The 26,229-nt window shown below is 43.7% G+C and overlaps 1 protein-coding gene across 1 annotated transcript in view; it reads right to left on the bottom strand.

The window, feature by feature from the left end:
• PPP2R5A (protein phosphatase 2 regulatory subunit B'alpha) overlaps window positions 1–26,229 on the bottom strand; it is a 144,195-nt gene that overhangs the window by 36,604 nt on the left and 81,362 nt on the right. Inside the window, exons 2-3 of the mRNA XM_077485740.1 lie at window positions 22,724–22,920; window positions 758–859 (exon numbers count right to left, since the gene is read on the bottom strand). Of these exons, the coding sequence (XP_077341866.1) occupies window positions 758–859; window positions 22,724–22,920 (299 nt within the window). The remainder of the gene's footprint in view (window positions 1–757; window positions 860–22,723; window positions 22,921–26,229) is intronic.

Below are 26,229 nucleotides of genomic sequence, written 5' to 3'. Positions count from 1 at the left end.
GCGCAGGGGTGGGGGAGGGGGGAGGAGGGAGAGAGCGCAGGGGGGGAGGGGGGAGGAGGGAGAGAGCGCAGGGGGGGGGGAGGGGGGAGGAGGGAGAGAGCGCAGGGGGGGAGGAGGGAGAGAGCGCAGGGGGGGGGAGGGGGGAGGAGGGAGAGAGCGCAAGGGGGGGGGAGAGGGAGAGAGCGCAAGGGGGGGAGGGGGAGAGAGCGCAAGGGGGGGAGGGGGGAGAGAGCGCAAGGGGGGGAGGGGGAGGAGGGAGAGAGCGCAAGGGGGGGAGGGGGGAGGAGGGAGAGAGCGCAAGGGAGGAGGAGCGAGAAGCGAGAGAGCGGGACTCCACTTTAAGGACATATGTGGGCAGTTCTGGGTGATGCAATTTTATTCTTTTGGTCAGCTTAGTGGATTTTAAATGTGCCGTTTTAATATAAGACTTGAAGCAACATTTGCTCAGACTGGGTGGGGGAGCATGACTCAATCAAAAGGGCCTCCAACACTACTGGTCTACTCACAGTTCTAAATCTAATGGCAGCTAAAGGCAAGGCAAAGAACAAATGTGCACTCAAACCAAAGTGTTGGTTTATATGTGCTGACCAACCCACCAAGTCATAAAAAAAAAGAAAAACACCAATTAACTTTTCATCTCGTGAGAAATCAGGACTGAATACATCTTTTGTTTACTAAACAGAATAATAATAAAATGTGAACTGAACAAAAAACAAACAGCACGGTTCCCGCACATGAATAGCGGCCTAATGCTAACCTGTATGTGAGGCCAAGATGCTTCTAGTGTCGGCTCATCCTCCTCGGGATCAAAGTCTGGATTGTCGCTCGGCGGTAGAGTTCTAAAAATATTAGCGCAAATCTGTAACAAAAAGCATACGAATACACTGGTTACTGAATACAGAGCAAGATTTAACTATCCAAGGTGCAAAATGAAATGCCAGATTATTATGCCAAGGGGAAAAACAAAAAACAAAAAAACAAACACACTTGCAAAGCCTACAGAGTAAAGCAAACCTACTTGTCCACCAGCATGGGGGGAATTTAACACCAGGAGGGGAATTAGCGGACAAGTGCACTTTAAGCTAGAACTACAGGCAAAACATTCTCTCCCCCCCCCCCCCCTTTTAAGATTTTTTTTTGCCATCTGTTCCATTGCACCTTCATTTCCTGCCCCACAGCCAAAAAAGGAAATCGCTGCATAATTAAAGGAATCCCTTGGGGCACCCCAGGTCACAAGAATTCGTGCTTCCTTTAGAAGATGGAGTACTGTATTTCACCATCTAAGCTCCGTCTACTGTTAAAAATAAGTGTGAAATGCAAAACAAGTTTAAAAAGTTGTCCGCTTGCCCCCTTCCCAGTGTATCCTTGCTATGGAGGAGTGCAGGGTGTAGCAAGATGGCAGCGACGGAACGTCTCTTCCGTTACAAATCCTGGTGGGCTGCCAAATCTGATAAAACACCGGTAATAAAAAATGTATGCGATTTAATTCAACCAAAAAAAAAATAAAAATAAAAAAAAAATAAAAAAAAAGTTTTACCTTTAGTTGTACTTAAATCCATGTGGACTCATCCTTTTTCCCCCTTCCTTGACTAGCCCTCCACAGCAGCATACTTAACTTGACTGGATGGCTGCTGTTGCGCCATTTGTGTTCATCCACTGCCACAAGTCTTCAATGTCCTGGCTGTGCCTGCACATTACAGCCCGCAGGCTTCAACGAGTGTCTACGATGATCTCCAGCCACAGTACACAGACCCATAGAGGTTTATCAGGGTTTTAATGCACAGGCACAGCCAGTACATTGAGGATTTGCACCACAGAATGTTAAAAAACAATAAAACAAATGGCAGAACCATGGTTCAGGTTTTTAATGCAGTGTTTGAAAGGTTTCCCTTCACATAAGAACCTGTGTCTGCGTCTTCCTATCTTTGTGACACTTTGGAACTGAACTCTTTTTAACCACTTGCCTACTTGTGCACTTTTACCCCCTTCCTGCCCAGGGCAATTTTCAGTGCTGTCACATTCTGAGTGACAATTGCGTGATCATGCAACACTGTACCCATATGAAATTTTTTATTTTTTTTACACGATAGAGCTTTCATTTGGTGATATTTCATCACCACTGTTTTTTTTTTTTGCTAAACAAAAAATAAAATTGTATAGTTTGTTATAAAATTTTGCAGACTGATCATTTTTCTCCTTCACCGATGTGCACCGATTGGCAGCACTGATGGGCAGCACTGATGGGCATTGTTGGGACTGCACTGATAAACAGAACACTGATAATTAGTGCCTGATTATCAGAGCAGATGTCCCTTTAACAGAAGCCAGTTATCAGCTCTCTTCTCTGAGGAAAAAAAAGCCAATAACCAGCTTGTTTATATCCTGTGATTGGCTGACAGCTGATCACGTGGTAAAGGGCTGCTAGGATTGGTCCTTTACCCCGATCTGTGGCCAGCTCTGTCCGAAAGACTCTGATCACAGGGCACACGGGCAGCACAATCACGGGAGAGCATCCATGTATGCCCTCCCGGCAAAGTAAGCCTGCACTGTAGCCATCTTTCAGCTATAGCGCAGACCTGAAGTGGTTAAAGTGCCCCCTGAATGTCAGTTGCCTTGCACATGTGCACACATTTGAATCAATGCACTACACCAGGGTTCCTCCAGAGGTTGTTAGGGGTTCCTTGAGCAATTTCTGCCTCTCAGATACGTTTTCACGGACACAAATGATCTCTTTAGCCATCTTTAAAGTGGTTGTAAACCCTTACAAACCACTTTGACCTACAGGTAAGCCTAGATTAAGGCTTACCTGTAGGTCCAAGAAATATCCCCCAAACCTATACGGTTTAGGAGATATTTGCCCGAAGACGGGCACCGCTGTCTACGGCGCATGCGATGCGCAGGCGCACCGAGCGTGGCATCCTCGATGACGAAGATGCCGCGCGTCTCGGCTCCCGTGCGCATGCGCGGGAGTGACGTCATCGCGGGTTCGCCGAATGACAGCGGCAGAGCTGCGAGACCCCACGGAGAAGATGGATGCGCCGGACTACAGGGGACAGCGGTGACTTCGCTGGCTCCTGTGTCAGGCAAGTGACACATAATGGGCTACTATGCGATGCATAGTAGTCCATTATGCTTTGCCTTTGCAGGGAATGAAAGAGGAAGTAAACTCATCAGGGTTTACTTCCTCTTTAAGGAGCGATTCTTTCCAATGACCACAAGTGTAAGGAACATTCTTCCCAGTGCCCATCACACTAATGTATCATGAGTTGTGCATACAGCAATTTTTAGCTGGGGGGTTCCCTGAGACTGCAACGTTTTTTTCAAGGGTTTCTCTGTGTTGAAAAGGTTGAGAAAGGCTGCACTATACTAATAAATGTTGTGATTTTGATGGCTCTATGGTTTAAAAGACAAAATCCTGTTTAGTCCGACGGGACCCTTTCCTGGTAACTGAGCTGAAAGAGGACATTTCTGTTGGAGGTTAATCATCCCCCATGTGTTAGGCTGCCAGTAGAAATTGGGAAGATTACCAAACAAGATAAAGCTGTAAAATCAACATTAATACCAAATTAGCCGTAGGTCTGATTATCTGACAGAATAATGAATGTTTATGGAAAACTGTAATCATAATGTGATCTAAAACCACCATACAAGTATCAAATCAGGAAAGGATTATGTAAGCGGACTAGGTTAAAGTGGAAAAAGTACTCTCGGTCAACTGTGGTATCATTCAGGAAATCTCACTTTCTGCAAAACGGGGGAAACCTCAAACACAGAACATGAAAGCTCTGGAAGCAGGACACTGCCAAGAGCCACTGCATGGGTCACAGGAATTTTTAAAACATTTTTTACAGTGCTCATTCACACTTGCTTTTGTCTCTGAAGAAAGATCCATGTTCAACTCACTCTTCAGAGAGCACTTGACAGTTGGTGAGGAGGCCTTGCATCACCTCAACATCTGCTTTAACCACTTCAATACCGGGCACGTTCACTCACTTTATGGCCCAGGCCACTTTTCAGCAATGTCACATTTTAAATGACAATTACTCATTCACGCAACAATGTACTCATTAAATTTTTAGCAATTGTTTGAGACAGATAGAGTTTTTTGGTGCCATTTATTCACCACTGGGTTTTTAATTTTTTTTCCTAAACAAATTAAATATTTTCTCTCTTTTACACACACACACACACACCTTATTCTTAGCTTGTTAAATTTTGCAAATAAGTAAATTTTCTTCTTCACGGATGAGGCTGCACCGAATATCCGTGTAAATGCTTTTCTCACTGTGTCCTGACAGATCGGCTCTCCTTTCTTCATACGCTGTCGTTGTGAACAAAGGACAGCCAATAACCAGCAAGCCGCTGTTAATATTGTAGCAGCTGTGATTGGACACAGCTGATCACATGGTAAAGGGCTGCTGTGATCAGCCCTTTAAGCTGATCAGCTGTGTTCAAAGTACGGAGCAGTCAGAGTGAGGCCGATAAACGCCCCGGGGGGGCACGCACATGTGAGGACATCCAGGGATGTTCTCCCAGAACTGGATAGCCACGATCTGCCCATGCAGATAACCCACTGAACTCCACCACATGCATTGCATTCAGTTGAACATTGCGTATTGAAGAGCGTTAATACATTTCTTGAAAACTTTTAGTGGGAATCTTGCTTTTGTGATCTTTCCACGGAGTATTCCCAAATTTTAAACTTTAAAAAGGATGGGGTCCAAAAATATTGATGATTGAAAGCAGAAAGGCGACAACACATAGGGATAGGAGGAATAGGGTGGGGGGTACAAAAGGGGGCAAGAGGGTGTAGGGATAGGAGGAATAGGGTGGGGTGTACAAAAGGGGGCAAGAGGGTGTAGGTCTAGGCTCCAGAGTGCAAAGAAAAACCCCTTGGGCTACTTTCACACTGGGGAGTTGGGGGTGTCGGCGGTAAAGCGCCACTATTTTTAGCGTGCTTTACTGACGTTTTTACAGCCCTTTTCGGCCTAAAGGGCAAACAATTACCACAAACAACCTCTACAGTGGCACTGCCCATTGATTTCAATTGATTTTATACACCACTCCTACAGTGCCTCAAAGATACTGCTTGCCAGTGCACTCCTACTTTCACACTGGAGTGAGAGGAGCGGCTCTTTACAGGCACATTGCAGTCGCCATTTTCAGTGCTATAGCGCCTGTAAAGCACCTCAGTGTGAAAGCAGCCTTAGCAATGAGAGAGCATCTCAATCTTGGTGACAGCTAGATAGGAGGTGCATTCTGTTGTAGGGCTGCAAGTAACGATTATTTTCATAATCGATTAGTTGGCCGATTATTGTTTGGATTAGTCGATTAATCGGTTAATAACCTTTTAAAAAAAAAAAAAAAAAAAGTGGGTCAAATTGACGTTCATTTTCAACCACAGTTACGGGAAAATTTGGAAATAGAAAACTGCTTGGTCAAATGAATTTTCAGACACTGCATGTGATTTTCATTCAGAAATTATATTAATTTTAAAAACAAGTGAAAACTTGAAACAAAATTCTCTCATTCAGTGAATGTACAAAGATTTTTCATCTGAATTTTCTCATCTGAAAATTGATCTGTGTGGCCAGCATAAAGCTCGGTACACACCTATGCAGTTTGCTTTTGATCTGTTTCTACAGTGCTTTTTGCTGTGCGTTTTTGATTTCTGCGCACGTGATTTTACTGCAATTTGCATTTTTTTGGGCAGATTAAAAAACACAAATTGCTTCAAAAACGCAAAGTATATTGAACCAAAGAAGCACCATTTTGCGTTTAAAAGTTCCTGACCCTATCCACATATGCAGCGGCTGAAAAAAAAAAAAAAAAAAAAAGCACAGATATGAACATGTCCCATAGGAAACCAAATAAATGAACTGTACTGCAGTTCTGCAAAAAGCACCAATAAACATATAGATGTGAAACAGGTCTAAGACATTTAGTAACATAATGGGGTTAAAAAGACTAAAATGAGCCCTTCATATGTTAAAAAAAACAAACAAAAAAAAAAAAAAAAAAAAAAAAAAAAAGCAGATAATCACTACTTTAACCACTTTCAGACCGGACCATTTTGCTGGTCAAAGACCAGACTGCGTCGCTTTAACTGACAATTGCGCGGTCGTGCAAAGTGGCTCCCAAACAAAATTGACGCCCTTTTTTCCCCACAAATAGAGCTTTCTTTTGGTGGTATTTTATCACCCCTGCGGTTTTTATTTTTTGCGCTATAAACAAAAATAGTGCGACAATTTTGAAAAAAAAAACGCATTATTTTTTACTTTTTGTTATAATAAATATCCCCCAAAAATATATAAAAAAACATTTTTTTCTCTCAGTTTAGGCCGATACGTATTCTACATATTGTTGGTAAAAAAAAAAAAAAAATAAAAAAAAAAAAAAATAAATAAATCGCAATAAGCGATATTGATTGGTTTGCGCAAAAGTTATAGTGTTTACAAAATAGGGATAGTTTTATAGCATTTTTATTAATTTTTTATTTATTTTTTTTACTAGTAATGGCGGCGATTTTTATCATGACTGCGACATTGTGGGGGACCCATCGGACATTTTTGGGATCATTGTCATTTATACAGTAATCACTGCTATATAAATGCAGTGATTCCTGTGTAAATGACACTGGCAGTGAAGGGGTTAACCAGCGGGTGGCAGTGTAGGGGTTAAGTGTTCCTAGGGGTGTGTTACTAACTGTGGGGGGGTTGGGCTTTCATTTAGTGAACACTGATCTCTGCTCCAATCACATGGAGCAGAGATCAGCGTCACTAGTTGCTAGGCAGAATGGAGAAATGCTGTTTACACTGCATTTCCTCCATTCAGCCGTCCCGTGAGACGATCGTGGGTATGCCCGCGGCGATCGAGTCTGCAGGTCCCGCGACCAGACTCACGGGGATCCCGACCAGCAGGGCGGCATTGAAGATCGGACGTACATGTACGCCAATATGCCTGCCTATGCCATTCTGTCGACGTACATCGTCGTGCGCTGGTCGGGAAGTGGTTAAGGGGTTCATTTTTTTACTGTAGAACTGTGAAAGTAATATTTACAGTAGCGATTATTTGCTCTTTTTGTACTATAAAAAGGCAAATTTTTGTTTTTTTAAACCCCATTATGTTACTGGCCGATTAATCAATTATGAAAATCGTAATCGATTCATTTCATAATCAATTAGTTGTTTCAGCCCTATTCTGTTGCGAATGTGAATTTGCACCAGTAAATTTACTGTTGACAGAGGGTCTCTCCACTGCTGCGTTAACAATGGACATGAGGTTCTACTTATGTTGTATACTGGCAAACCATTTATAGTTAGGGGCTCCGACTGATGCCAGAGAGCAGGGATGCATGTCCTGGCGGCACTGATGAAATGAATACAGACTTCCTAAAACTCTTCCTCGGAGTGTGTTTAGGTGGAAAGGGAAGGCAGCTGGGTCAAAAAGGCCAGGGAAGTCAGATTATATCGAGGCAGATCTCTCTAGGACTGTAACAAGAGCAAAGATCTATTTTACCTGCATTAAAAATGACCTCAACAAAACACCTCAAAGAAGCTTTGCCATTATTATCACCGCTAAGAACGCAGTGTTCAAGTAAAGGCTGATCACGCGTTTGACAATCTTTGTGAATTGATTTTACACACATTTTTATGCAAAGGAATGTTTTATACCACAAGAAATACCGCTTACAGTATTTGAACTGAACGTCAGGTAATCCTTTTTAAAGAGCAAGTAAACCCTAATGGGTTTACTTCCTCTTTTTTTCCCTGCAAAGGTAAAGCATAATGGACTACTATGCATCGCATAGTAGCTCATTATGTGTCACTTACCTGACACAGGAGCCAGCGAAGTCGCCGCTGTCCCCTGTAGTCCGCCGCATCCATGTTGCTTGTGGCGTCTCGCAGCTCCGACGAATCACAGCGGCGCAACCGCGATGACGTCACTCCCGCGCATGCGCACGGGAGTCGCGTCTCGCAGCTCCGCCGCTGCCATACGGCGAAGCCGCGATGACGTCACTCCCGCGCATGCGCACGGGAGTCGACAAATTAGGCAAATCCATTCTTTGATTTGCCGCATTTAGTGCGCCTGCGCGCCGCTGTCTACGGCGCATGCGCCGTAGACAGCGGTGCCCATTTTCGGGCAAATATGTCCTAAACCATATAGGTTTAGGAGATATTGCTTGGACCTACAGGTAAGCCTTAATCTAGGCTTACCTATAGGTCCAAGTTGTTTGGAAGGGTTTACTTCCTCTTTAAGAATTAGCCAATTTCCACACAAAATGACGAAAGCCTACAGTAATGCATGTGGTAACACTTATGTGAACTTACCCCACCGACTTATAATAATTAGCAAAGGATCCTTTCAAACTGTGGGGGAAAAAAAACAAACACACACACACACACACACACACACACACACACACACACACACACACACACACACACTGAAATGAATGGAAAACAAAAATAAACCTGTGGTTGCATTCTGCTCTTTGCGTCTTTTTCACAGGTGCAAAATGCACTGGAAACTCTGCGAAAATGAATATGCTTTTTCTGCAAGGGAGCAGTGTGAAAGCAGTCCTACATTGTGTATGTACAGTTTGCTCAGCGCCACATTAATAAAGTTGATAGACCCATTTCAGGTCCATCTATCACACCACACCATTCCTGCTTTAGAGTAAAATAGAAACTAGCACAGGGTCTGCACCTTATTAAAGGGTTCAGTATAGAAAACTGCCACAGATAACTGCCAGGTCAGACCAAGCATATAGGATGTGAACTGTCAGCAGACAGCTCACATCCCTTGTTCTGCAGTGAATAGCTCCCCTCCTCCCTCCTTTAGCTGAGCTAGAAGGATAGGGTGGGGGTCAGGGACAGGTAGGAAGCATTCAAAGCATGCAGCTCCAGTTGAACTGTTCTATTTTTGAACTATAAATATCGACCGGAGGGGGCGGGGGGCAGAGACAGACATAGGAGCTGACCACCATAATCAGGGCTCAGCAGTCCAGATTATGGTGGTCAGCTCACAAGGGGGGGGGCACAGGAAGTGGCAAGATCAACCAGGTTAATTACCGCTTAGAGAGGGGCACTATGCTGTTTAAACAACTCCCACCTAGCCAATTTACATAAACGGCCGGGTGGGCCTCTCGTTCTGAGTGGACATTCAGGAATCATTATGATCACAGGATCCAGCCAAGCAGAGATAGGGATAAGGGTGCTGTGACTGGTCCTCCCGATCATGTGACTGCTGTGTCCAAAGCCATCACAATGTAAACAGACAGTTCTCCCCGCCAAGCTCAGTGCGGGGGGTGGGGGTGGCGGAGAGGGGGAATATACAGTTATGTGAAATCTCTCTGTGTGAGGATGGTTTTATACAGAGCACTGTCACAGATACCCCACAAATTGTACACCAAGCACCACGCCTGTCCCCATACACATCAGTGTACTCCTAAAACATCTGTACCAGTGCACAAAACATCTGTCTGTCCCCCATCACCACCACCAACACTAAATAAACCCCGATTTGGGTTATTTTTACCAAAGAAACATAGCAGTTTCCTTTTGGTCAAAATTTATGAAGAGAAATTACTTATCTGCAAAACTTTATAACAAACCAAGAAAAATGCATTTTTTTAATTATTTTTTGGAAAATTCAGTCTCATTTGTAGCGTTAAAAATAAACTGCAGTGGTGATTAAATACCAAAGAAAGCTCTATTTGTGTAAAAAAAAAAAAAAAAGAAAAAGAAGACCACGATAGGAAGTTGGCACTGCGCAGCGCTAATCACAGGCAGTGGCATTTACCCAATTCGCGGCTGCAGAGATCGGGAAATGTCTCACTGCCTGTGATTAGCATTGTGCAGTGCCGACTGCCTGGTGGGCTTTGCACATGCGGGTTGCAAACACGCCTGAGCTCATCCTTGGTTAAAGTGTTTGTAACTACTTCCCATCCCAGCCATAGTCATAGGACGTCCGCAGGAGGGATCTCCCATCCTGGGTGGGTGTCATGATGTCCCGGACTTCCCGGCCGTCTGCGGAGCGCGCAGCCACGATGTCCGACAATCACATGCGGTTGCCCGTTAACAGAGCAGGACCATGGATCTGCGTAAACACACAGATCCAGGTCCTGTCAGGTGAGGAGACCAATCATGTGTTGCCAGTACACAAGAACATCGGATCAGTCTCCTCCCCTTGTGAGTCCCCTCCCCCTACAGTTCGACTCACGCCCTAGGTAACAATTAACCATGATCTCCCCCTAGTGTTAACCCCTTCTCTGCCAGTGACATTACAGTAATCAATACATTTGTATAGCACTGATTGCTGTATAAATGTGAATGGTCCCAAAATAGTGTCAAAAGTGCGACATTGAGGTGGACATATCAGACAGTCAGGATAAAAATTGCAGATCGCTGCCATTACTAGTAAAAAAAAAGAAAAAGGCCATAAAACTACAGGGGGGTCCCCGACTTACAAACCACTCCTAATTACGAACAGGGAGCTGCGGGGACCCTCTGCCATTCTGCGCATGTGCAGCCAGACGGAGCCTCGGAAAATGCCGGAAATGTCCGATTTGCAGTGCATGCGCCGAACGTGATTTGACAGAACATCGTAAATGTCCGTAAATGTCATTCTGCACATGCGCGGCTGACTTACAAACATTTCCAGATTGCAAAACAGGAGCAAAGTCCCTAACGGGTTCGTAACCTGGGGACCCCCTGTATCCCCTATTTTGTAGATGCTATAACTTTGGTTTTTGCAAAACACACTTATTGGGAATTATTTTATTACCAAAAATATGTAGCTGATACATATCAGCCTAAACTGAGGGGGAAAAAAAATAAATAAAAATTGGGATATTATAGCAAAAAGTAAAAAATTGATTTTTTTTTCAAAATTGTCGCTCTTTTGTTTATGGCGCAAAACATAAAAAAATCGCAGAGGCAATCAAATACCACCAAAAGGAAGCTCTATTTGTGGGGAATAAAAATTATAAAAATTTCATTTGAGTACAGTGTTGCATGATGTGCAATTGTCAAATTGCGACAGCACTGAAAACTGAACATTGGCCTGGGCAGGAAGGGGGTGCAAATGCCTTGTATTGAAGTGGTTAAGGAACTTGCATATGACATTAGATGAGTGTCTTCCCTGTTTTCTAAGTTGATAAAAGTGGTGTAGGCTTTAGGATTGCCTCATTCTTTGTCAATTCCCTCTGTTAAAATACGCCTGCCAGAAAGAAGGCTTTGAGTCATCAAGGCCTATGAAGAAAAGCACACCGACCCTAAAAGATTTGGGATCCTCAGCGTACCCAGGATCTCATTGGAAAGATTGCATAGTCACTTTGCCTAGACACTGGGCGTAAAGTAAGCATATTTTCAGATTTTTTTTTATTTTTCTTCCTTCCCACGTGTTTTTCTTAACATTTACACAATGATTATACATGGGGAACAAAGGTCTGATGGCAACAAGGTCTTGTGGACAAATTTTGCATCTAAAATAACACTAGAAACTTTACTTGCATGTCTTTGCTACATTGTTCTAAATGCAGTTTTAAGCTAGTCACCTCCTCAGAGGCAGTCCAAGTTACGAACAGGTTAGGGACTGCCTGTTTGTTCTTAAAATCGGATTTGTTAGCAATTTGGACACGCATGAATGGCGTTTTCCAACGTGCCCATCAGCACCGCCTGCCGTTTGTATGTAGGAGTTGTTTGCAAGTCGGAGGTTCGGAACTCGGGGACTCCCTGTATTTCTTAGAAATTGTGAAGGCTTCAAGTCACACTTGTGTGACTCAACGGCCACTTTGGCTTAGACCAAAGATGGACAACCGTTGCATGTATAATATTTAGGAGTTACTTTGTGACTTTTGAGGGTTTACATTGCAGTCTATGTCACTCAAGTCACATGAAAGTCAGACCAAAGTAGTGCAGTGGCACATATTTGAACAGTTGTCATTGAAAAACAAGATGTGACTTCAGTGTCCAGTCATGACAAGTCGCACAAGTGTGAATGTAGCCTTAGGCAGAATTATGGCATCTGAAAATGCTAGTCAATGATTCTTTGCCAGGAACTGGGTGTGAAATAAGGTGACTATCTGCATCGCAATCTTCTCTTTTAGAAGCCATTTCTTTTGGAATTGTAAAAAATGCAGCTGTCAACAAAATGAGAAGGAAGAACATTATTCCATTCCTGCCTGCACGCTGCCAAACAGACCTACTTTATCACTCTCATTAACACCCTCTCACGCAGTCCCCGTCAACTCTTTTCTACCTTTACCACTACTTCGTCCTCCATTACCCCCACCCACTAACTCACTGCCCAGGAGATTGCTCATCACTTCAAAAATAAGATTGAGACGATTCGCCTCAAGATCTCCGCTCTACAGACATCTCCCTCACCTTACACTCCCTGTCCTCCTATGCAATACTTTCCTCTTTTGACCCAGCTACTATAGAGGAAGTCACTAAACTTTTTTCTAATGCCCACTTAAGCTCCTGCCCCCTGGACCCTGTTCCTTCTGAAATACTACGGTCACCATCTGACTCAATCCTACACTCCTTAACTCATATCTTCAACCTCTCACTCTCTACTGGCATCTTCCCCAACCCTCTAAAACAGGGATATGCAATTAGCGGACCTCCAGCTGTTGCAAAACTACAAGTCCCATCATCCCTCTGCCTCTGGATGTCATGCTTGTGGCTGTCAGTCTTGCTATGCCTCATGGGATTTGTAGTTCTGCAACAGCTGGAGGTCCGCTAATTGCATATCTCTGCTCTAAAACATGCACTAGTCACTCCCATACCAAAAAAGACCTCAGACCCCACCAATCTTAACAACTTAAGACCCATCTCTTTACTCCCTTTTGCCTCCAAACTCCTTGAACGTTTAGTCTACAACCGACTGAGCAACCACCTCATTGAAAATAACCTTCTCGATCCTTTTCAGTCTGGATTTCGCCCACAGCACTCCACAGAAACTGCCCTCCTAAAACTCACTAACGACTAACAGCCAAAACCAACGGTCATTATTCCATACTCTTATGCCACGTACACACGACCAGACTTATGTCCGACAGACTTTCGAAGGAGTTCTGCCGGAGTTCTGCCGGAGTTCTGATGGACTTTCCGAATGAGCGGACTTGGCCACACACAATCACACCAAACTCCGATGGATTCGAACGTGACGACGTACGACTGGACTCGAATAAGGAAGTTCATAGCCAGTAGCCAATAGCTGCCCTAGCGTCGGTTTTTGTCCGTCAGACTAGCATACACACGAGCGGATTTCTCGGTAGGAACTGGGTCCGGCAGAGTTCTTGCGGAAAAATTTGAAGCATGTTCCATTTCTAAAGTCTGTCAGACTTTTGCTAATCAAAAGTCCGTTGCAGCCCACACACGATCGAATAGTCTGCCGGAATCATTCCGTCAAACTTTTGATGTTGAAAAGTCCGGTCGTGTGTACGGGGCATAACTCTTGGACCTTTCTGCTGCCTTTGATACAGTTGACCACCCCCTCCTACTCAAACTCAATTTGCTTGGTCTCCATGGCTGCACTCTCCGTTGGTTTGAATCTTGCCTATCTCATCGCACCTTCAGTGTCACTTACAACTCCACTTCCTCTTCTCCAACTCCCCTTTCCGTTGGGGTCCCCCAAGGTTCTGTCATTGGACCTCTACTATTCTCGATCTACACGTCCTCCCTGGGTCAGCTGATAGCCTCCCATGGCTTTCACTGCCACCATTTATATGCCGATGACACCCAAATCTATCTCTCTACCCCTCAGCTCACCCCATCAGTCTCCTCACGCATCGCTGATCTACTAACAGACATATCAGCCTGGATGTCACACCACTTCCTCAAACTTAATCTATCTAAAAACCGAGCTCTTAATATTTCCTCCCCCACGTAGCCCTCTGTCAAGATCAATGGCACATCAGTCCATCCCCACATGCCAGGGTGCTAGGGGTAACCTTAGATTCCAAACTGTCCTTTCAGGCCCACATACAAGCCCTGTCCAAATGATGCCACCTTAGCCTTCGCAACATTTCCAGAATACGCCCCTTTTTAACTAATGACACCACCAAGCTTCTAATTCACTCCCTGTCATCTCTCGCCTCGACTACTGCAACTCCCTCCTCATTTGATTACCTTTACACAGACTATTCCCCCTCCAGTCCATAATGAATGCTGCTGCAAGACTCATCCACCTTACCAGCCATTCAGTGTCCTCCACCCCTCTCTGCCAATCCCTGCACTGGCTTCCACTCACCCAATGAATGAAATTCAAAGTACTAACAATAATTTACAAAGCCATCCATAACTCTGCCCCCAGCTACATCACTGACCTAGTCCCAAAATACCAACCAAACCGCCCTCTTCGGTCATCTCAAGACCTCCTGCTCCCTTGTCACCTCCTCCCATGCTCGCCTCCAGGATTTCTCCAGAGCTTTTCCCATCCTTTGGAACGCCCTACCCCAATCTGTCCGACTGTCCCCTAATCTATCCATCTTTAGACGATCCCTGAAAACCCTTCTCTTCAAAGAAGCCTATCCTGCTTCTAACTAACACTGTTTTATTTCCTCCATCAGCTCATCCCCCACAGCTGTTACCTTTTGTATCAATTGCCCCTTCCTTTTTAGATTGTAAGCTCTAACGAGCAGGGCCCTGATTCCTCTTGTACCTAATTTTTATGTAAATGTAATGTCTGCCCTCATGTTGTAAAGCGCTGAGCAAACTGTTGGCACTATATAAAATCTGTATAATAATAATTCTGTGCAGCAATGGTCTCTCCACCCCCCACCCCCCCCCAATTCAAACATAAGAAGCATAACACAGTCCCATTCATGAATTCTACTGCCAGACTCATCCACCTTACCAAACGATCAGTATCTGCTACCTCTCTCTGCCAATACCTCCATTGGCTTTTTTTTTTGCATTTAATCTGCTCGTTTAAGAAAAAAAACAAAACAAAAAAAACTCAATGTATAGGCTGCCTATGACGTCTGGGCTGTGAAGCTTGCAGAGCTAAAGCCAAGAGGTTACAGAGAATCCCAGGTTCTGCTTGCATGTCTGCATAGCAAATAGGAAGCATAGACAAAGACAAAGACAGTTTTTCAAATATTTGTACACTTTTTAAAATGTGAAATTCCAGTGTGTTGGCATAAAACACACACACACACACACACACACACACACACACACACACACACACACACACACACCTTAGGTCTGCGTTAAAAGCGAAGCTTTGACATGTTATAGCTGCAGAAACAAAGCAAAAACCTGGGAACAACTGCAAGAAAGAAAGAGTATGGTCCCAGAACAATCCCTTCACAGTTTGGACTGACCTGTACAGACTAATCAAAACCAGAACAAGCCTGCCAGAAAGAAGGCATTAATTGAGAAGAACGAACATGAGGATGAAAATGCTCAAACCCATGCAACAAGCAGCTGATTTACCCGAGGCCGTGTTATGGGAGTCATGTTGATACACATTTACAAGGCTGTCATGGAGACAACCATAGCCTGCCAGAGCATGGTAGAGGCACAATATTAATATGCCCCAAGACAAGTAAAATACAGCACAGTTGGCCGATTTGGAGAATTCACTCCCCTGGAGATTGAACTTCAGCCCAACCACTAAATAAAAAAGATAAAATATACATATGGGAGTTGTTTTTCTTGCTAAAGGATTTCTATTTTTGTCCATCCAGTAGTGAGATTTAAAAACCGCTCCGAAACTCCACACAGCCCTGTCTGATAGCGCGGGATACCCGAGTCTTTACTCTGCTGCAGTTCAGTAAAACGTACAGGTCCCGTCTCCACCTCCAAGATGTTAAACAGTAGAAGGAGAAGCAATAGTTTGATGAGCTCATCTGCCTTGCACTTTGCCCTTTCCTCTTATCTTCTTTCCAATGCAGCACAGCTAGTTGTGCTGCTTCAGCTCCCCCCAGTTTAGGCTCCGCTGTATAGGGACTACAAAGCTCACAAAGTACATTTCAGAAGGGAGGTATTAATGAATATGGAGAATGCAGGCATGTCATATTTTGCCTCAAGTTAAGTTTTATAAGAAAGCGCTACATGGAGATTAGAGGGTCAGGAAAAGCAGACTAGTGGAAGCCATTGTGGGAACTATCCGTGAATAGCCAGCATTTCTCACAACTGTAGGCAGGTTATAAATGGATCCTAGAAAAGTTGTGACCTGAATAACTAGCCTTATTTGGCTAGGTTCATTTAAATAAACTAGTCAAGATCTTTTGTTTAACCCCTCAGGTATATTAATCCTAGCAAAACTACTTAAAAAAGGTCAAGCTCACTTTTTTTTTTCTTATCTAAAGTACAGCTTCCTAATGTACCATTAACATACCTGTGTTGCAGAAAAGAAAAGGCTGTCGATATGCGCTGGAGCGGGTCTCACCATCTTCTATAGAAAACTCCTGCATGACTTCTTTATCTGTCCTGCAGGACACCAGAGCCTGCAAGATCTCTGACCTCATTGAACTACACCCTGCTCCCGCCCTCTTCCTCCAGGAGATTGCCCCTGCCCTCTTCCTCCAGGAGATTGGTTCAGTCCAGTGCTGTAGTGGGGCTTTCTAAAAACCCGCCCACAGCTAAAATAAATCAACCCCCGCCCACAGCTCTAGTACAGCACTGCTATCACGAGGTATGTCCTGACCACCTCGGTAGTTACATGCTTCTCTGATGGACACACTCTATGAAGGAATGTAAGTATTGATGGCTTGACACTATATGATATGAAATAGGAAGGTTATATCCGCCCCCACATTGCGGTCCCAGAAAATCCCCCTTTTTCCCTCTCCCCCCCCCTCTTTTTTTTTTCTTCCTCTCCTTTATCCCCCTTTTTTGAAACGCCTCAGTACTCTGATGGGTGATATAACGAAATAAGTTATATATATTTGGATATATGTATTTTATATGTATGCTTATATATGTGTTTTTTAGTATTTTATATACATATATGTTTTTTCTTTTTTATTTATTTATATTCTCTCCTTACAATTTAGAACACTGTTATCAGCTCCTGAAGAAGCGTCATCACAGACGCGAAACATGTAGAGCACCAAAAATATATGTAATTGCTGACTGTATGGTTGATATCCTTGATCCTATATTTATATAGATATATATTTTGTCTTTTCCTTGTTGGAAATTTGAAATGGATTTTACTACTTTTGATAGGATGTCAATTAGGTCTTAAATGTGTAGTTATAAGGAGGAAACATTTCTTTTTTGTGTGTAAAAAGGAAATTGAACTCTTTATTTTCTGTTTTTATTTTTTGTTTTAAAAATAAATAGAAATAATTCCTTTTGAATATACTGGTTGTGTTTACAACTTTCTTTATGCCTAAAAAGTCCAACTGAACCCACATTTTTTCTTTTGAGGTCTTTTATGTGAAGGTTCTTTTATTTTTATTTTTTATTTTTCTCCCTTACTCCCCCTTTTCCTTGTCAATATTTACATTCACAAAGCTTCTCTGATGTAGTCATTGTCAGTGGGCACAATTCTCCCTCAAAACACAGCCAATGGCTTCCTCTGCTAATCGTTTTGTATCTCTCCTTTTCTCTGCATAGACCATTCATTTGGTATAGTGTGCACACTGGAGCGGAGCTGTAGTACTGAAAACAGGTGAGGTGTGCCCCTGGAAGTCTGTAATTATACCAAAAATGTACTTTATTATTAGGTAGTACCGGGTGGACCCCCTTTTGCCTTCAGAACTGCCTAAAATTCCTCGTGGCATAGATTCTACGAGGTGTTGTAAACAGTCCTCAGAGATTTTGGTCCATAGTGACACGATTGCATTACACGCAGTTGCATCAGATTTGTCGGCTGCACCTCCATGATGCAAATCTCTTGTTCCTCCACATCCCAAAGGCGCTCTATTGAATTGAGATCTGGTGACTGTGGAGGCCATTTGAGTCCAGTGACCTCATTGTTATGTTCAAGAAACCAGTGGTGAGATGATTTGAGATTTGTGACATGGTGCATTATCCTGCTGGAAGGAGCCATCAGAAGATGAGTACACTGTGGTCATAAAGGGATGGACACGGTCAGCAACAATACTCAGGTAGGCCGTGGTGTATAAACCAAGCTCAATTGGTAAGAAGGAGCCAAAAGTTTGCCAAGAAAATATCCCCCACACCATTACACCACCAGCTTGAACCATTGATACAAGACAGGATGTATCCATGCTTTCATGTTTACACCAAATTCTGACCAGACCATGTGAAATCGAGACTCAGGCCAGGCAAGGTTTTCCAATCTTCTATTGTCCAATTTTGGCTAGTCTGTGCGAATTGTAGCCTCCATTTTCTGTTCTTAGCTGACAGCAGCGACACCCAGTGTTATCTTCGGCTGCTGTAGCCCATCTGCTTCAAGGTTCTATGTGTTGTGTGTTCAGAGATGGTATTCTGCATATTTTGGCTGTAACGAGTGGTTATTGGAGTTACTCGTGCCTTACTATCATCTCAAACTACCCATTCTCCTCTGACATCAACAAGGCATTTTCCTCCACACAAATGCCACTTACTGGACATTCTCTTTTTCCAACCATTCTTTGTAAACCCAAGAGATAATTGCACATGAAAAATACCAGTAGATTACCAGTTTTTGAAATACTCTCAACATGGCATGGTTGTTGGAGACAGATAGGCTGGTCTAAGTCACTTAACCGCTTGCGGACCAGCTGCCGCAGTTATAATGTGGCAGGCTGGCTCCGCAAAATCACTTTATTGTACGTGGTCTAGCGAGCACGCGCACCCGCCACAAGCTCAGCGGGTCCCGTGAACCAAGTCCGTGGACATACCCGTGATCGCCTCACGGAGAGGAAGAACGGGGAGATGCTAACGTAAACAAGCATCTCCCAGTTCTGCCTAGTGACAGTGTCACTGATCAGCTCTCCCTGTGATCGGAAGCGCTGATCAGTGATGTGTCACACACAGCCCAGCCCCCCCACAGTTAGAATCACTCCTGAGGGCACACTTAACCCCCTACAGCGCCACCTAGCATTAACCACTTCACTGCCAGTCACATTTACACAGTAGATCAGTGCATTTTTCATCACACCAATCGCTGTATAAATGTGAATAGTCCCAAAAGCGTTCGATCTGTCCACCATAATATCAGTCACGATAAAAATTGCAGATAGCCGCCACTACTAGTAAAAAAATAAATGAATAATAAAAATGTCATAAATCTATTCCCTATTTTGTAGACGCTCTAACTTTTGCACAAACCAATGGAACAAAATGCTTCATGAGCGACTCTCGTGGGTGTCACAATGCATGGCATTGGAAAATCGTGCCAAAAACCAGTGCTTCTTCTAAGCTAGGTGTGAAATGGGACCTGAAAGTGAAATTTGTGTGTTTACAGCCAACCCCCCCCTGGATTACAAGAACAATGACAGCCAAGTGTCTCCACCTCCTCATTCCCATTATATTTGTAAAATGCAGGAAGTAGGAAAGCGGGTAGAAATAAATAAAAATAAAAAAAAAAGAAGAAGAGGAGGTGGTACAGTAATTAAGAAGGTGTTGTCCAGAGGGGTAAAAATATGATTTTTTTTGTCATCATTACCTGTAAAATCCTTTTCTTTGAGTAAATCATGGGACACAGAGTTAGGCTAATATGAATTACCTGCTGGCTTAAGCCCCATACACACTATCAGATTCTCTGCTGAGTTTTTCCTTCAGATTTACCAAAACCATGTAGTAGAAGGGCCTGCCTGATTGCATACACATTGAAGCTACTAAGGTTTGTCCTCATATTATATGGTTTTGGTAAATCTGAAGGAAAAAGTCAGCAGATAATCTGATAGTGTGTATGGGGCTTTATACTTCATGTCCAGGTGAAATGATACTTGTAGACCAACGGTCTTTAGACCGGAAGTGATCCCCTATACAACCCCTCCCATACAGGAAGTACTAGTTTTGTAGCAAGCACTGAATCCTCAAAAAAGAGGGGAGGGATCTCCGTGTCCCATAATGTACTCAAAGAAAAGGATTTAACAGGCAAGTATGACAAAAAAAAAAAAAATCCTAATTACCTACTGGGATGTTCCAGAGCAATAGCCTTGAGGAGATGGAGACATCCTGCCAATAATAGCCATCAGATCTTATATGGCAGCCTGCAGTACACAGAGGCCAAAAGCTGAATCCTTGGCTGCTCAAACATCCACTTGATAAAAGTTTGTGAACGTATGCACTGAAGACCAGGTTACCGCCTTATAAATCTGAGCCACAGATACCCGATGGTGAAAAGCCCAGGAGGTTCCTACACCCCTGGTAGAATGAGCTCTCACCCTATAGAGACACTTTACGTTTCAGACCATAGGCCTGAATGACCAATTGGTGGACCCAATTGGCAATGAAAGCTTTGGAAGCTGCCTGCTCCTTCTTGGGTCCTTTTGGTACAATAAAAAAGGATCTCCGCAGATCTAGACAAATAAGCCTTGACTGCCCGGACAACATCCAAAAGGAGCGCAGTCTCTCTTCCACCAAATGAGGCTGTGAGAAAAAAAAGGCAAAATAATGTACCAATTAAATAGCTGAACTGGCCAAAGAAAAGGAAGCTCCAATTTCTTGTCATTATCTACTGGACAAGTTCTTATTTAAAGAGACTGCTGCATCTACGGCTGGCATGCTCCAATTCTTAATGAACTTTTCATCCATGGGACATAAAGGGAAAACCTCTTAGGAGGAACAAAAATCTAGAGGCCTCAGGGACCCCAAAGAGGACGGGGGGGGGGGGGGGGCTCAGTAACCTCTGTAAAAGGCACCTTAAAGGCAGAACGAACCATCTCGGTAAGTCTGGATGGATCGAACTGAATATCTTCTTGTCCAGATTGCTCAACAGCAAACTCATCCGCCAGGCCCTCCACAGAAACCTGAGCTTTTAGCTCTTCCTCATCCTCAGCACATTCCTGCTCCAAACTAGGAGGCTCTGGGGAGGAGGATCTGTCAGGCTTCTTGCCACCCTGTGGGATTGAGGCAATCATGCCAGCAATCCTGTGCTCTAACCCGGCTAGGGCCAAGCACAGTCCATTCTTGGTGATAAAGGGTTGACTGTAGACACGATACCAGATAGGTGTAAAGGCTCAGATTGCCTGGAAGCCTCTGGTCCTTCAGGGGATACAACACTATGGGTATGACTTGGTCCATCAGGAACTACTGATGACATAGGTGTGCCCCTTCCTGTAGTGTTAGTCCCGCTCCTCTTTTTTAAAGACATTTACAAACCACAAAAAGAGCACCTGGGTGTAGTATTAAACACACCTCAGAAGGAAGACCCTTTAATAGAGCTCACCAAGCCCCTATGCAACAATCCTGCTGAGCACCTTTAGCCTGCCAAGCAACACTTGGTGACTCGCGTGACCCTGGTAAGGAGAAATGAACCGCTGCAAATGTCTGGTTCAGAGCCTGCTCTGTGTCCCACAGCTGCCTTCTGGAAGCACCGTATGCTTGGCATACACAGCTTAAATAAGCTGGCTGTGTGCAGGAACGTTCTGGGCACGCGTGAGCACGCACGTGGTCCTGGCAAACGGACATGGCTGTATTCGCATATGACGCAAATTTTCGTGCACCCAGATAAAGGTTAAGTCGCATGTTCAGCTTCAGCGAAGCCGCGTGCACCATGGCGAACCAAGGTGAAATGGTGCACTGTTGTGTGCCATCATACAGGTAAAAAACAGCCAGATGAGGAAAAAAAAAAAAAAAAAAAAGAAGTACACCCTGCAAACACCCACAGCTAGCCCAAAACTCCCCCATATGGTCACCACACACAGGTGTCCAGCCTCTCACTAGCTTGACTGATTGTTACAATCACTGAGACACCCCACAATAATAAAGGGTGTTTCCCTTACCCGTCCAGGCACAGGGCAGCTTAGAAACTTGAAAACCTTCAAGGACTAGGTACCCTTTTCATGTTTAGGGTCCACTCCCTTGGACCCTTACAGCACCCTGCAGGAAGTCCTCCCCCATCAGAATACAATAGCATGGCAGGGTAGATCCCTGCATCACACACCGCTTGTGTTGACGTAGGGATCTGTGTTTATTTTTGTTCAACCCGCTGGTGTATGTGCACGTGTATACTCAGCTTTATACAGAGTTGCTACACACCAGATGATGGCTTCAAACAAACTTACAGTTGGGTTGTCTGCTATGCAAGCAAGCAGGAACTAAAAAGGCAGATTAAAGCAGATAAAGAACTACGTGCGTCTTCAGCATCACGTTCACTGGAAGAGCAAAGAAGAGGCAAGACCCATGCCAGTGCCATGAACAATGCAGAGCTTTAGGCGTTAAAAAAAATAAATAAAAAATGTAACCCTCCTTAGAATATTTGCGCACAAAGCAGTTTCAATGCATTAAAAGGAGAAATATGTGGCAGATTATAAACCTAATACTAAAGTTCCTGCAAAGCTCCACATGAGCGTGTGTCTCCAAAGTCCAGTGCGTCTATGGCAGGTGCCTTAGATCCGACTTTACATTCTCTGGACCAAAGTTGCATCAAAAGTCGCACCAAAGTAGCGCAGGCACTTTTTAAAAATAGTGACTTTAGGTCGCACTGATTTGAAAGGTTGCCACTGAAAAGAATGGCGTGCGATTTGTTATGCGACTTTGATGTCCAAGTGTGAATGGAGCTTAAGTGTTTCAACTGAACTTTTTACCATTTACATTATCAACATATCTTCATATAATATTAGTAAGGAAGAACTTACCATTTTTACGATATCTGGGTATGCAGACTCCACAATTACCCCTCGATTTGTGGATACATATTCAACAAGTTCATTCAGAGTGGCTCTCTTTATTTCTTTACTCTTCAAATCAGATATTGAGTCTATAAAATCAAAGAGCATGCAGCACTGCTGAAGCTTCTGACAGAAGAGGTCTTGCTGGTCATTGCAAGTGGCATCTACAAAAGAAGAAATACAGAGAATTTCTAATTTGTTGTGTTTGTAAGCATACTTGGTTACAGCTAAACCAATAAAACAAATCTCTGATGGACTCAAAGCCAGCCAGAGGCATCTAGAAAGAAGAAAAAGAAAAATCCTCAAGTAAAAAAATAAAACAAAATAAAACTGAAAGATCTTGAAGCAGACATTTTACAATCAAAGGATAAATGAAAATACCACAATGATGTAAACCACAGCTTGTTAAAACAGGAAATGTATTTAACACCAAATATATTAATCTTTAAAACATTAAAGTCCATGAAAAAAAAAAAAAAAAAACGAATCAAAAACACGAGACAATTAAAAAGCAACATTTAAAAATAATTTAAAAAAATAGTTATTCTTTCTTTAAAAAAAACCTACTACTTAATGGCCGGTAATTTTTTCATTCAATAATGCATTTTTCTGCCTTCTTGTAAAGTCCCCAGTGAGCGCCCCAACCTCACCTTTTCCCCACTCCCTTCTAGTTAGGAACGAACAGGGCTGCAGCACTGCTCTCTCTATATGCAATAGAACTCCCAAAATCCAAAGTACATGGCAGCAAGCAAGAGAAGATGGCTATGCTTCTACATACTGTGGAACCTCAGAATAAACAGCCCCCCTCTGAACATGACATTAAATAGCTGCTAAAAATAAACAAACACGAAACATGGAGATTGGGGCTCGGGTCTGAGAGAATTAGATTTTTTTGCCATTCAGAACACATACTTAAAGTGGCTGTAAAAGGCAGAATTTTTTTTTTAATCTTAATGCATTAAGAAGAAAAAAAAAAAAAACTAAAAAAAAATAAACTAAAAACTTTGGTACCACTTTAAATAGTTATTTGTTGAACCAACTTTCCGTGTCATTTTAAAGCTCTCAAAACCACTGAGAACCATTCCCAATACTTATTTCAGCAATTTCAGGCAAAAGAGTAGAGATCAGCTTGAGAAATCTTTGAACAAGTTTCATTTAACCCTTTTGCTACCAGGTCTATGCAGCCCTACAGCGCTGCTTCCAGCTGGCCAGGTCCCAACACCATACGGACTGCATACTTACCCCCATTCTCACAATGAGAGTGATGATGTACAAACTATCTTTTTTTTATTTTGCATGCTAGTCTCATATTGAAAATGAAGAGGTTATTGGCGTTCCGAAAATTCTTGTATGACAGAACACAACTTCATGCGAGTATGTATTGTATCGAACGAGAAAGATGTACGCATTTGTCCCTTCGGATAATTTCACATGAATTATTATGATGAGCTCTCGAAAGCTACGTGCCAATGATCAGATTGCCGGGCGATTGCTCCACAAGCGGGATTTTTCATTCGATTTTCTCATCCTGTGCACTAGGCATAAAAGGTTCACGTACGGATTAGCCACTGGATCGCTTTCAGAAGCAGCAGGGGTCACCTGTGTTTCTCGGGCTTATCACTCACTTAAATTTTATTTTATTTTGTCTCAGGTTTACCGGTCCCTGCTGGTTGCTGCCATCCCCGAGCTGTCCTCCCTCCGCAGGAAATGGGTGGGGGACATACCGGAGCTGGATGAAGATGATTGGAGGGAAATTTGGGATTCTCCATTCTCCCCTCTGGCACCAGCCAGGGACAGACTGGTCCAATATAAAATTATACACAGAGCTCAATACACACCCCACAGACTACACCAGATGTCGCCAGCGCATTCCCCGACGTGCTGGTGGTGCTCCCATCAACCAGGGGACTTCTTTCATATTTTCTGGGCTTGCCCAGTAATTGCACATTGGAGGGAGGTTCTCCATGCGATAGTTAGGGCTACTAAGATTAGTGTAACCTATGATCCTAAATATTGTCTGCTGGGGCTGGTGGAGCAAATGTAAAATCATCAGGGCTAGGAAAACACTCATATCCCTCTCGTACTATGCACGCAAGGCCATCACAATGAACTGGAAGCAGTCATCTCCCCCTTCTGTCAGGTTCTGGAAGAATCTAGTGAACGCCAGTCTGCCCCTGTATAAAGCCACCTATTCGGGCAGGGGTTGCCCACAAAAATTTGAAAGGGTGTGGACCTGTTGGCTAGATGAGCATACTACATCAACTGATGCAGTAACTAACCCCTTGATTAGCTTTACGGTTATAGTATGATAGCGGATTGACCCAGGTACTCATTTCACATTATCCTGTCATAGTATTGAGCACAGACTCTCCTGACCTAAACCTCTCCCCACATTGGGGTATAGATAAGCAAGGTTGTGTTATTAGTGTTCTGCCCTGTTGCGGACTGTTGCTGCTTCAGGGGCAGGCTGTTTAGGTTATAGGCTGGGTTCACACTGCAGCGGTTTATGAGAACGGATGTGATTCGCACCACACTGCAGTGCAAATCACATCCAATCTCTGTGCGATGCGAGTTCAGCCATACAGATAGTATGCCTGAATTCACATCGCACACGGCCCAAACTCGCACAGGACCCTTTTTTTGGTCCGCAGCAGAATCGGATTGCATGGGTGTTCACACAATGCGATCCGATTCCTGTCCGAGTTTGCAGATCGCACTGCGATATGTGAACTGATCTGGGGGTGTCATTAACGTTTCACTGACACTCCCAGCAGTTCGCATAGGGCAGTGTGAACTGCCGCTGGGAGGTATGCGATGCGGGAACCCGCCGCGGATTCGGTCGATTGACGCATCAGAGGATTTGCCCCTGTGTGGGTAATGTTTATCCCCTGCGTGGGCAATTTTTGTATGTCAATTAAAAATTTAATAAAAAAATATTTAAATTAAAATTGTATTTTTTAATCTGATGCTTTCATTATGCTTTCTTTATAGTTATCACAAGGGACGTTTACATTTCTTATAATAGCAATAAAAGCGATAATAAATAATCTAAAAAAAAAGGGCAACATAAAAATATATTTTTAACCACTTCCGAACCGCCCACCATTGATAGACTTCGCTACTTTGACGTCAACCAGTTCCGGATAAGCCGCCACAGTTATACTGCAGCAGGTTGGCTGGGCGAAGCGGCGTACCTGTACATCGTCCAGCCGCGACAATCTGCTTTGCTTCAGAACCGATCAGTCTCCAGGCCAAAGATTTCTGGCCTGGACCTGGTAAGCGATGTCCTCGCCCCTCGTGGAACTCTTTGCCATTCCAGAGAGGAGAGAAGACATCTCAGTAAGTTGCATGAACACTACACTGACAATACACATAGGCACACTTGTTACCCCCCCCAATCACGCCCCCCCCCATTAACCCCTTCACTCCCTGTCATTTGTGAAAATCAGCGTTAGGGTACTTAGTGATAGGCC

Source organism: Lithobates pipiens, unplaced genomic scaffold (genome assembly GCF_037356315.1).
Source record: "Lithobates pipiens isolate NorthernLeopardFrog02 unplaced genomic scaffold, aLitPip1_a1.2 Scaffold_18, whole genome shotgun sequence".
NCBI lineage: Eukaryota > Metazoa > Chordata > Amphibia > Anura > Ranidae > Lithobates > Lithobates pipiens.
Note: the sequence above shows the minus strand (reverse complement) of the source record. Positions and strands in the feature narration are given on the sequence as shown.